Source organism: Belonocnema kinseyi, chromosome 9 (genome assembly GCF_010883055.1).
Source record: "Belonocnema kinseyi isolate 2016_QV_RU_SX_M_011 chromosome 9, B_treatae_v1, whole genome shotgun sequence".
Taxonomy (NCBI): Eukaryota; Metazoa; Arthropoda; class Insecta; order Hymenoptera; family Cynipidae; genus Belonocnema; species Belonocnema kinseyi.
The window spans coordinates 60054280-60067244 of NC_046665.1; the positions used below are offsets into that span (position 1 = coordinate 60054280).

At 34.6% G+C, this 12965-nt stretch overlaps 1 protein-coding gene across 2 annotated transcripts in view; it reads left to right on the forward strand.

Moving 5' to 3' along the window:
• The window catches only part of LOC117179594 (lipase 3-like), an 18275-nt gene extending 8296 nt beyond the window's left edge, over positions 1–9979 (forward strand). The window contains exons 3-8 of one of the 2 annotated variants that reach the window (XM_033371560.1): positions 5877–5991; positions 6087–6333; positions 6474–6626; positions 6708–6795; positions 7179–7321; positions 8558–9979. In XM_033371560.1, coding sequence (XP_033227451.1) covers positions 5877–5991; positions 6087–6333; positions 6474–6626; positions 6708–6795; positions 7179–7321; positions 8558–8725 — 914 coding nt within the window. In that variant the 3' untranslated portion in view covers positions 8726–9979. The remainder of the gene's footprint in view (positions 1–5876; positions 5992–6086; positions 6334–6473; positions 6627–6707; positions 6796–7178; positions 7322–8557) is intronic. The other variant, XM_033371561.1, reaches the window with a different exon arrangement.
• The last annotated feature ends 2986 nt before the right edge of the window (positions 9980–12965 follow it).

The following is a 12965-nucleotide window of genomic DNA, read 5'->3' on the forward strand; positions in this document are numbered from 1 at the left end:
ATATCGTCTAAATATTGGATCTTAGGGTTTTCACAGATCTTTACGTTTCAGCACTCACAAAGTTCGAATATTTTGAAACGTTGACGGTATCTGGCTGTCTGTATGGCTATCTATTTGCATGTCTGTATGGTTACCTGAATGTAGTTGTAGCCACGCTAACTTTTGAAGGACTTGTCTAATCGAGTCAGCCTTTGACACGCTTGTTAAGGGTTTAAAAATAAAAGCTAAATCCGTTACCCAGATATTTTTAGCCAGAATTAAAAAATGTAGAGCATTTTGACAATTTGAAAATTTTTTCTTCAAATTCTACAAATTTGTTTCAAAGCCTTTTAGAGATGAATAAACGACTTGCGAATTATCCAAATTAAATGTTTATTTCGATGCAAATTAGAAAAGTTGTATACTGTTCCAAATTTTTAAACTGTCCATAGAAATAGAAAAAAATTATTTTCTGATCGATTAGAAAATTCTTTTCGAAGTTTTCGCTAGATATAAAATTTATTTAGGAACTATCTAGGTTAAATACAGAAGAATAATACTTTCAAAGTATCCGAATAACATTTTTAATTTCGATAAAAATAAAAAAGATATTTTCTTTTCAACAATTTGAGAATTTTCAAAAAAGGAGAAAACTTTTTTTTCTATTTATTTAAGAAATATCGGTTGAAATTTCTACTAAATATAAAATATATTTTGAACCTCTTCTCATGAAATATGTTAATTAGACCAAAATGTACAAAGTTAGATTATTTTCAATAACCTGCCATTGTAGTTTTTAAGAGATCGCTAAATTCAAAGCGTTATTTTTAGTAGATTTTAACTAGATTTACTAATTATCCTGATAAAATTTTCCAATTGGACAGAAACTAGAAATGTTTTTAATTAATTAATCAAAGTAGAGTTGTCTAAGAACCGAATTTTAAACCGTTTTTTTATTAATATTCTATAGAGAAACATACCTACTTTTTACATGCTATTCAATTTTGTCTAGACCGTTTTATTTTTCTGATAGAAGTTACTCTATAACCTAATTATTGAGCGCGAAGCGCGAGTGTCGTCATGAGAATTATCAAAGCCGTAGTTTCTTTGAGAACCTTCTTTAAAAAGTAATGGAAACAATTTCAGTTCAATTATGACTGTAATTTTCCAGAAGTTTAAATCACAGGTCTCGATTTAAGTTATAATATTTTTGATATTTGAAAAAAATATAGTTGAAGTGTACGCATTAAACGTACGAAAACGTGCGCGAAGCGTGAGGGCGTACAAATGCGCCATAAACACTCTCAAACTTGGCCCGCAGAGAGCAATGAGAATGTGGCCGCCCAGCAGGTATTTTTTGTTTTATGCTACACTTCCACTTTGGAAATTTTTGCATTTCAAACACTTAGAGGTATTTTCTTTCTCTTTTTTTGGACAGGGGCATCCCCGATGCTTTTGATGGCAGTTGACTGAAAGACTGGTTTGAAATTTCAGACTCCGTTTTCAATGTACAGCCTGGAGCTAGTTGGACTATTCCCAATTTTGATAACTGAATTTTGATGAATGTTTACATTATACAGATTAATTCTGCCGCCTGTTGTCTGTCGAGAGATTGAATCCATCCAGCTAAAGTATTTACCTTGATCTAGTATGGAACGCTCTGGTATATGAAATTTTTATATCGAAGCTTTTTAACCTACTATAGCTTGTGTTGGGTAGAGCAGCAGCTTACTTTTGCAAGTCTTACTGGTCGGTGTCTTGTGGATGATAAGATTTTTCTTGCAAAGATGATATTACTGATGCTACTTACATTTCGAGAATTGATCTTCAATTATTAGGATGTAGGTTCTTTGAGATTCTTCTACAACGATATATCAAGAATTAAATTTCAGATATGCCTGGCACATTTAATTACAAATATTGCTTTATATACAGGTATTGAATGAAAATGATGAAGTTGATAATCTGTTGCCGTTTTTTCGAGAAGTGGTATATCCAGTACGAACCTTAAAGATCCATATCTCACCATGATCGTTGGGATCATGACGAGTTTACGAGCATGGTACTGTACATATTGATAGTAGATGTCCTCTTCTACCATCTTGTATTGCATCTGGGAGTTGGTCGGCTTTTCTTTTGTAGCTATCTAATCTGGCTTTCATCATTCTTCACAGTTGATTTAAAGTATATGTGTACTTTTTTGTGGCAAGTATTCTCTAATATGATCGACCATCCTCGCAGTATTGTTTAAATTAAACTTAAACTGATTAAGCCGTTTTTCTTGATTTTCTTCTCTTCGATATAGTTTCTCAAGCTCAGCTCTTGAAACATGGGTTTGTTGCCCAATTTGGTGAAATAAATTATTTCTTGCAGAATTTACCTCGTTGATTTTTGCGTCCAATAGTTGCTCATCGTTATATTTGACAAATTTAGCAACAGTTTCGATTATTCCTTTCAGAAGTCCTTCCTAGCTTCAGAAACGATTTTCGTTATCCGATGTTCGTCGGTAGGTTTCATGAAAAGAAGGTTTTCGGTCCTGCGTTCCAGTTGTTACATCTCGGGAAGAAAGTTCTTTCAATGGAGTCTTCGCCGAGTTTGAATTTGCTTTTCTCCAGTAGAGATTTGGTTCTGCGTCCATATATCTCTAGTAAATTCTGATATTTTTTCACGACTTTTGATTATGGTCCCTCCTTTTTATTATAGGTTCTGTTACTGCTGGTAAGGAAAGTGATTTTTCACAGAAGTTTGCTGTGTCTAATTCGAGTCGCTGTATGTAAATAACATAGAAAGATCCCAAGACACGGGTCGTAGACTTTGGGAAAATTGAACAACTCAGCTCTAATTTTCTTCCCCCTATTAACAAATTTTTAGTTTGGAAATTCTTTAATTTACCTAATTTAACATTGAGCAACTAGGGTTTATTTATACCTTTAATTAAATTACACTTGATTACAGTGTACGATTTATTTAAGAGTCAGAGCAGTAAATGCACATAAAAGAATGCATCGGCATGGGTTTCAATATTTTCAACAACCTACCTTTCAGGTCACGGTGGCCAAGACTTTAATTCCCACTTTAGAATCATTTCAGAATTAATGATTCTGTATCTCTTTAATAGAAAGTTCTTGAAAATAAACATCAAAGTTATTTTGTAGTGAATTTTATGACCCACTAAATAACTCAGGGACAATTTTAGAGAGAAAAAAAATTTGAACGGTTCACAACCTGAAAATATTTTCGTACAAGATAATTCTTGGGTAATGCTTGACAAAATACTCTAAGATTAGCCTAATTTCTTGTATATTCCTAATCATAATTACACAGATCCTTTATGTGCATAAATTGAAATAATACTTTGTTTTCATTATTTTAACTGTCTTAAATTGATCTTGAATGGTTCATGACTTTGCGACTCGAATTTCATACTGGGTACATCTTTCACCACGTATACTAAGATCATTCACTTTCGCGTTTAGTGGCCTAGCCTTTTGATCATAGTATTTCTTTGTTGTTCCCTTTGCATCAATCCATATATCAATCCAGGTGGTCTTCAGACGGAAAAGAGGTGCGTACTTTTGCGGATTTTCTGAAAACAATTTCGTAGGGAGCAAACTCCGTCGCTTTATGAGCCGAACTGATGTAGGCAAACACGGCGAATCGGAGCAGTCTATCTCAGTCCTCATAATCGCTCGCGTAATGTTTGATATAATCTGTTAAAACGATATGGCTTCTTTCCAGGGACCCATTCGTTTGCGGACGATATCCCGAAGTAGTCAATTGTTTTACGTGAAAAAGTTTTTCCATTTTTCGCATCATTTTACTCAAATAGGCTCCTCCTCGGTCATTGAAGATACAATTAAAGGCACCGTACTAAGAGGTGACGTGAGTAGCAGCGGCATGTGCGATAGTGGTAGCTTTAATATCTGAACTAGATACCGCTAAGCAATATTTGCTGCAGCTGTCCTGTATAGTTAGTAAATAACTGTTCCCATTCGGATTTGTAGGGAGTTTCCATACAGTATAAAGGGACACTTTATAATATACGCCAAATGGTGTGTCGATAATCACTATTGGCAAATGGGTACGGGCTAACTTGAAATTATTCTTTAAACAATTATGAAAACTTTTTATTTAGTTGTTTATTTGGTCCCGGAGGCTGGGCCATGTGGATCGTTCACGAACGCGCCTATATGTTTTTGTCACTCTATCGGAAGTCTTGCATCGACCGTTGAGAGCGACCAGGACTTGTGCCCTGCGAGGTCGGCTTTCCTAGAGGTCTTGTAGAACACGATGCTCTGTAGCGACGAGAAGCGTGGAGATCGAATTCGTAGGTTCGCAGTTTGCTGAAATAAAATAGACATAATTGTTGCGTGACATGACAACTGCTCTTTCCACTGACGGTTTATGTCAGAAGCAAAAGTTCGATCTAAACAGATTTCTTAGAATCCTTCTTTTTCGTTCGAGGGTATAAGTGGATCTATACAGAGTACCTCAAGGTTCATTAATGAAACCGGTGAAGGCATTTTTTATATTTTAGGCAGATTTGTTGTATTTTGTTATAAAGAGTGATGGCTGTGATACAGGACCCTTTGCCTGAGGAAAACTAATTTTTTCAGGTACGCCCGTAAAACGCACAGTACTTCGTCGCTGAGGTGCTACTAACTTAATACAGCCTAAGGTTGTTTGAGCCACTGGTTGAACTTATTTATTCAAGTTGTCGACCTTCTGCAGTGATTTTTTATGTTATTCGAAAGCCTTCCGGAAACTATTCACCTCAAGTGTGAATTTGTCATTATTAAATTCTCCGCAAAGATCTTGCTTTGTTGATTCTTCTAAAAGGTCTTCTTCATTTTTTCTTTCAGAAATGTGAGTGCAAAGAATATAAATGATGCAATCAATAGCTTCATTATCCCAGAACCAAGATTGGTGCCCTGCATGGGATTCATTATACCTGTTCAATAATTTTTCTAAATTCTTTGGATTAAGTTCGTGAATCTCATCGAAAATACTGTCTTTGCTCTACCTGACACAAGCTAATATCAACTATGACTTGTTGTAGAGGCATAGACTCCTTATAATGAAAACTTAAAGTTTCTGTCTGTAAGGTGCTTTATTCTTATACTGCATCTTGCTCTGTTCTGTTTTTGCTAGTTTATCTGATTCTTCATTTCCTTCTAGTCAGAAATGACGTTAATTATTTTCTGTTATTTGAAGAGTTAATTTGTGGTAACTAACTTTGATGATAATACAGATTCTTTTAAACTATTCGCATCATAAATATAACACCTGGCTTGATAAAGCGTGTATTTCTGAAAAAGTATTCTTCTTTCGATCCCTCGAATAGTGCAATGAGAAAGCAATTCAGCGAAGTGAAAAGATCTTTTTCATAAAATGTAATTAATTATGATTAAACAGTTAGATTTTTAACGAAAATAATGAATTTTTAAACAAGAAGATTACGTTTCTATCAAAAAAGATGAATTAAAAAAATATGGACTTTCAATGTACAGAGTGAAATTTTTGCTATAAAACATAAATTTTCAGCCATAAATATAATAGTTAAATTTTCAACAAAAAAATCAATATTCAACCAAAAAAGAGACGGATTTTCTTCGAAATAGTTACATGTTTTGTTAAAATTTATCATCAGAAAAGTGCGAAACTTCATCTAAGTTCAAAATGTTGCTTCCGCTAGACTCCTTTCTGACCTCCCCCTGTTACAACCGTATATTTTGGCTTTAGCAAATCTGATTTATGGACGGCTGCTTATTTTTATCCGCACCGAAAAGATAATAAAGAAGACATTTGTATCTTTAAAATTGAGAAAATTGATGAAAAATTGAGAAAGCATATAATTATTTACTTTCCGAAGATTAATTAGCATATTTTATTAAAAGCTTATCTGCTCGCTGACAAGGGATTTGATGTGTGGTTGGGAAATAATCGAGGAACCATTTTTGCCCAAAAGCACCAAACTTACTCCACGACAAGTTCCAGTTTCTGGAACTTTAGGTGAAACTGAAATTAGTCAAATAATCTATTATAAATTAAAATTTTTAAATAATTTTTTCAATGATTCAGGAAAGATTGAATTAATTTGTTTACAGTTGGCACGAAAGTGGTGTTATCGACATTCCCGATACAATAGATTTTATTTTGAATCAGACTGGAAAAAGTGAACTTTTTTATGTATGCTATTCCCAATCATGTACCGAGTTACTTGTCATGGGGTCTCTAAAACCCGAATACAGTAAAAAAATAACTTTAGCTCTGAACATGGCACCACCTGCTCTTTTTGGGCATATAAAAGGACTTGCATGGCTGCCATTATGGGTTCTGGGTCGTTTTATCTCAGTGAGAACACTCTTAGAATTACTTACTAAAAATATACGGTTGAATTAGTTATTCCGATGTCATACAAATAATAGTACAATATTATTTTATTATTTTTAATGCGTTCGAGAAAAACTAATTCATATTATTTATTACCATAGGGGATCTTTGATATTGTAGGTCACTTCGGCTTCACAATGTTCCCTTTCTGGGTATATATGTTAACCTCCATTTTCGAACATAGAATATCAACATTTCTCGTGTTTATTCTTATATATTCAATTTTTGGAATCGACGAAAATGGTGCAGATTTGGTAAAAATAACTTCAACATGTTTAACTTCTAATATTCACAAAAATTTCTATTAAGATTACTTGAAAAATGGTAATTTTTAGGAAGTTGTAAGAAGAGAAATTGTATACATTCCTGGAGGAATTTCTACCAAACTAATTACTCATTATAGTTTTGGTGTCAGTAACCCAGGTACTGTACAATTTATAATAAATATTAGTACTTTCTTCAATTCTTTGAAACTAGAATTACAAGATGTGATAAAAAAATGTTTTGAGGCATCTATTTTTTATAATATGAAAAATGAGAAATCCATCAAATTTGCAATGGATTTATATCCGGTCAATTTACTTTTATCATTATAATAACTAGAATAAATTTAGAATTTCTAGTAAAACACTTTGAATGTGGAATAATTGAACATTTGAATGTTCACGAAATTTTTAGTTTGCTAAAATTTTAATATTTGAACATAAATGTAATTCATACAAAAAAAGTAGGCAACCTAAATTCAGAGCTTAATAGTTCCCTAAGAGTTTCTTTTCCAACTTTGCTAATTAGATTTTTCTACACAGGTACTTTTCGTCAATATGATTATGGAAAAAGTGGAAATATGGGAATATATAACTCAACATATCCTCCAGAGTATCCCCTGGAGAATGTGATGGTGCCTATAGCCATTTTTCAAGGGCTTCAAGATTACTTAGCTTCTCCAGAAGTACGAAACGAATCACAAAAAATAATTTCAAATCGGAGTACTCATTCCCAGGCATTTTCTAGTTTTCTTTTATTATTAAATTGTTTTTAAAGTTATCTCAATAAAGTGCTTATATCGAAGCACAATTTGATAAAGTTTTCAAATTTAAGAAATTATAAAGAATCTTCTAAAGCTGGCCCGGTCCAGACCATACAGTCTGATTTCGAGTCCTGGCCTGAATAACAGTGTAAAGCGTCTTTTTGCTAGCCTAAAACCAAAGCAAACTGTATGGTCAGTCGCTAGTTACTAACTGAGTAGAAATTAGTTGGAGGACGGTTAGATGCTGACCAGAGTTCTTTTATTATTGTAATGCCTTGGAAAAGAAAACATTTTTCACTATCAGTTTATTTAGCTGATGATTCTTAAACCTGGACCAAACCAGAATGTGAAGGTGACAAGATGACAATTTTTGTTTTTATACCGTCAATATCTTATTTTTTATTACTCTAGGCACCCTGTGTCTTTTTAAAATATGTCTGAAAAATTTGCTGATCAAAGTTAGAAATTTTTTTCCTCTAGGATAGCTGATCAGCGAAAGTCCTTTTAGACCAAACTTTTTTTATTTTTATCTAGCTCATCAGCGCCAGACCATACCCCAGACTGTCATTTAATTTTTCCACGCGAGTACCACCATTTTTCAAATATTTAAAATTTACACATGTAACATATATTGAGTGGAAAAAAACAAAAACTAAGATTGAAAATTGATAGTTTAGAGGAAAGTATTTCAGAATTAACTTTAAATTCTTTAAATTTAAATTTGAATAAATTATTATTAAATTATTAAATTATTATTATTAAATTATTATTAAATAAATAAATTTAAATTCTTTAAATCTTTAACTTTAAATTCCCAAAAGTTTGTAGTCTGATCACGCGGCATTGCAATTTGAGGTTGAAACTCGAAAGTAATTACTCAAGAGATTTATAATGCAGACTATAATTATTAATTTTGTACCTACAAAGAATTTAGTAAAAGTCAAACTTGTCACCTTTAATTTCAAATAACAATTAATGATGATCACTATTTTCGCGTAATATTTTGTTATAAAATGTACGGCAGCGCTTTATATTTATTTGTCATACTATAAAAGGAGAGGACACTTTGGAACGCTAAAGTAAAAATCAACCTAATTGATGTTAATGTATAAGTTTCTTTTCTGCTGAATTAAAATCGATCTCTTATATTTTTTTCAGGATGTTGAGATACTAGTAAAAAAACTTCCTAATGTTGTCTGTAGAAAAAAATTCAAGGAATTGAGCCACGCTAGTTTTTCTTGGACCAGAGGAGTAAGAAAACTTGTTTATGAGAAAATTGCAGATTTATTCATCAATTACGGAAGAAATGATACTTGTTGCTTCTAACAAGTTTAATTAAAATAATTTGTTTTATGTTACTCTAAAACCATTAAAAAACCACCCCTTTTATATTTATCACCTACATGTTTTATTTAATATTTTGATTAATTGATTTTTTTATTTACGCGAAGAAAAAAAGTATGAGAAACTCTGCCAAACTCAGTTGGGTAAACTCGGAACGTATGGGCACTTCATAAATTATTATTTCCACAATAATAATGATAATAATAATGTAGCATAATGAAAACATTCATTAAAAGATTCATTTTATAAGATATATATTTTTTGGAACATGTATTTTTTAAATACCACTTTAAGTCCTAGTCATTTTTCACTATTTATTTAAATAATTACTTGATTATAATATTATATGAGTAAGGTCTGAAAATTATATTAAAGCCTTAATTAATGTGATTGAAAACTTTAGAGAATTGTAAAGAATTCTAAAGACGATAAGACATGTTTTCAACAAAATGACACTTGCATGGTTATCACATGTTGTTATTTTCATATTTGTGTTTTTGCATCTGCTTTGAGCAAGATGCGTAATTTGCATTCCATTTTAATGTAGAAAAGCTTATTCCATTTCTTTCAAGTTTCGTGACAATTATATTCGTCACGTTTTCATGGTAATTATTTGATTGAGAAATAATACGTAAACTTATTTTTATTTAGTCATATCTCGAAAAAACAGTTTACTGTTACCGATAGCGGTGTTCAAGGGGCGAAAATCTTTATTGATTTATTAATTATTCAGGAGAGAGCTGACAGCCTGTTTTTGGGGGCGACATCGATCTTGTGATTAACGTTTGTTTTTGGATTTATTTGCCCAGGTAAGAAGGGGCGAAGGTTCGGATGAATTAATAAAGGAGAATATGTTCTCGATTCATTGTTCAAGTATGGTTGTAACGAAGTGGAGTTAGATCAGATTTAAGCTTATTTTATAGTGACGTTATTGTATTAGGGTTGTGTTTCATTGGTGATATGATAGAATTGACATTCTGCGGGATGTTATTTTGTTTTGACTGAGATTGTGTTTTCACTTATTCAGTGGCCTAATTCTGTTGCGTCGACTGTTGACGTTGCGGTTGAGTTGGTTACAGAACTGTATGTGACCCTGGAATTGAAAGGCGAAAAGATCCCGACCTTCAAGGAATACTCTGGTAAATAAAAGTGTGAAAACAGGGTTGTGCTCGCCGAGTGTCTTACCAATTGTAAAGTGTGATAACTAAATTTTTTTGTAAAAGTTCATTGCAAATAATAACGGTATTTTAAATATGCGTTTGACCTAATTAATTTGAAGAATCTCCCTTTCCCCCGCGCTATTCTGGCTAGTCTGGCGGGAGATCAAACTGGTTGGTAACCGAATGGTGGAGGCGCTGGGTATTATAGGGGTGACATTGCTGGAAATGAATTAGTGAACCTATTAAGAGGTCATTGGTCACCACCTGGAATCTGTATAGGTCAGCCTGCTTGGCTGGCTCGATTGGCGGGGGTTAGGGAAACGGGAGAAGGCCGGTCTTTTTCAGTTCAGTGTGGTGAGGAAACTTATAAAGAAAGCTGCTAAGTCTCGATATACTAAATAGAAGCAAAATGGTTGGCAGAAGAAATGCAGCAGGGCGAGGAAGAGGTGAAAATCGAGGAAGAGGAGCCAATCAATGTACGGAAACGGGATAATGTCAGGGTACAACGTCAAATATATTACCAGAAGGTCAAATTCGTACTGTCCAAAATAGTGAGATTGGCGGAAAAGTCATCATCCTGAGAAGAGTGAGCCGAAGATAGGTGGACAAGCGACGGTGACAATATTAGAAACAAAAGTCGCGGAAGATATCGGAATCAAGGGACTCTTTGATCCTATGGGTCTGACCTATGTTGGAAAGATGGAGGCATCTGATTTGTCCAGTCAACGGGTGCGGTTTGTTACAAGATCACTGGGATTTAATTATACCCATACGGACATTTTAAACCACACGATATCTACGAGCAGCATCACTTACCAGACTAGGGTGGGTAGTGCATAGACAAGTCCCGTGTCTAGGAATTAAACCAGGTAAAAATGATCGTACTTTCGTGACAAGTGAGCTTACCGAAATAAATACAGAATTTATATCTAACGCAGATCTGCATATACTTGTTACATCGCACTTTAGCATAGAGAATATAGGCATTATGAGTTATAGTCGAAAAAATAAGCAGGAAGTTAGGGCTGAACATGTATTAGTTACCAGTGCAAAATGTGTGGGTCCCGATGGGAAGTAGGACTGTTATGGAACAACGATGAGGTAAAATTGCCGAATAATCTGGAATACGCCATTAAACGTCTTATGTCCCTCCAGCGTAAAGTGAATCGCGACCCTGAATATGGAGAGCGATATTTTTTACAGTGAGAAATCTTTCTCAACTCAGGTTTCGCATAAAAGACATTTAGTTAAAAAAACAACAAAAGTCGTGTATGGTATTGGCTACATTTTGGTGCTGATTGAGTTTGCTCGCTGATGGGAATACTCATGCGATTTAGGCAAAGGGCAATTGCCTTTATGGCAGATATTCGAGAAATGTTCTTACAAATTAAAATTCTTAAGGAAGATCAAGAGGCGCAACAATTTCTTTGGCGAGGAATGGACCGTAATCGCGAACCTGGTACCTACGTTATGACGTCAATGATATTCGGAGCAACATCCTCCCCATGTACAGCACAGTATATTATGAACAGAGACGCCCGAGAGTTTGAGAAGACATATCCCCGGTCGGTTAAAGCTATAGGTAACAAGCATTGCGTCGACGATTATTCAGACAGTGTCGACACGAAGAAAGAAGGTATTGAAGAATCCTAGAATTCACCGAGATCCATAAATACGGAGGATTCGAGATTAGAGGGTGGGATAGTAACAGCGAATTATTGTTAAAAACTTTGCTCGTCGAAAACTGTGTTAACGACGAAATCATTTTGTTTCAGGACCAGATAAAAAGAGCTTTGGGTGTAGAATGGAGTCCTGCTAAAGATGCAATATCCTTTTATTTGAATATGAAGAAAACACCAGAGCTGATTCTTGGCGGTACGCAAATTCCAACAAAACGCGAAATGTTGGAAATCATAATATCCGTCTATGATCGCCTGGGAATGTTTCTATTCTACACGATTAGGAGCAAGACATTGTTACAGGACGTGTGACGCAGCGGTGTCGGATACGACCAGGAATTGACAGGGGCCGAGACCGGACAATGGAAAGTATGGATTGCCGAGCTTAAAATAATGGAAGATTATCGGATACCGCGCGCGTACTTCAGTAGGTCTAAATTACCCGCATATATAGAGTTGCATATATTTAGTGACGCCAGCAATATGGCATAAAGTGAGTATATCTACGAGCAATAAGAGTTGATAATACAATTCAAGTAGCATTTGTAGCGAGAAAGGCAAGAGTCGTTCCATTGCAACCTTTGTCAATTCTCCGACTAGCACTGCAAGGAGATTTACTGGCCAGTCGACTCGGAACTACTATTATGCACGAGCTCGAGCTAAACATGAAGCATAGAGTAATTAAGACTGATTTCCTTACGGTTTTGGGCTAGATTCGAGCTGACCCTCGTTGATATGAAACTTTCGTAGCACACCGTCTTAGAGAAACTGACGAAATGACCAATGTGTCCTAATGAAGATGAATATCATCTAAAGAGAATATAGCGGATAGACCGACCAAAAACTCTTGAAACGTAAACGACCATATTACTAAATGGCTTCAAGGTGCATTCTTTCTTTATGAACTAGAAGAACAAGGGCCGAAACAACCTGATTTGAGTAAAAGTGGGCAGTTGAAGACGGAAACTGAACAAGAATTTGTGGCACTTGTAAAGGATGCTAGTGTCCTAACATTGATCATTTCTCTAGATGACTGACGTTAATTCGTAGTACTGCTTATGTCTTATTTTCACTAGAAATGTGGAGAGGTGAGATTAACGTGGAATTAATACTAGAATTGTTAGAAGCGGCCGAGAGTCTTTAGAACAAACGAGTACAACGAGATTGTTTTAGTCGGGAAATGCGAAGACGGTATAAGAAGAGTGGATGGAAGAATCAATGCAGCTACGAGGGTAGTTCAATAAGTCCTTAGAATGACCAACAGATGGCGCGCGAATCGCCCCAAATCATGTGTTTTCAGTCAGCACCACTCCCGACTAGATATATGGTGCAGTCACAGTCCACATCTTCTGAGTTTACGTGTTTTTATAACCAATTGAAAAA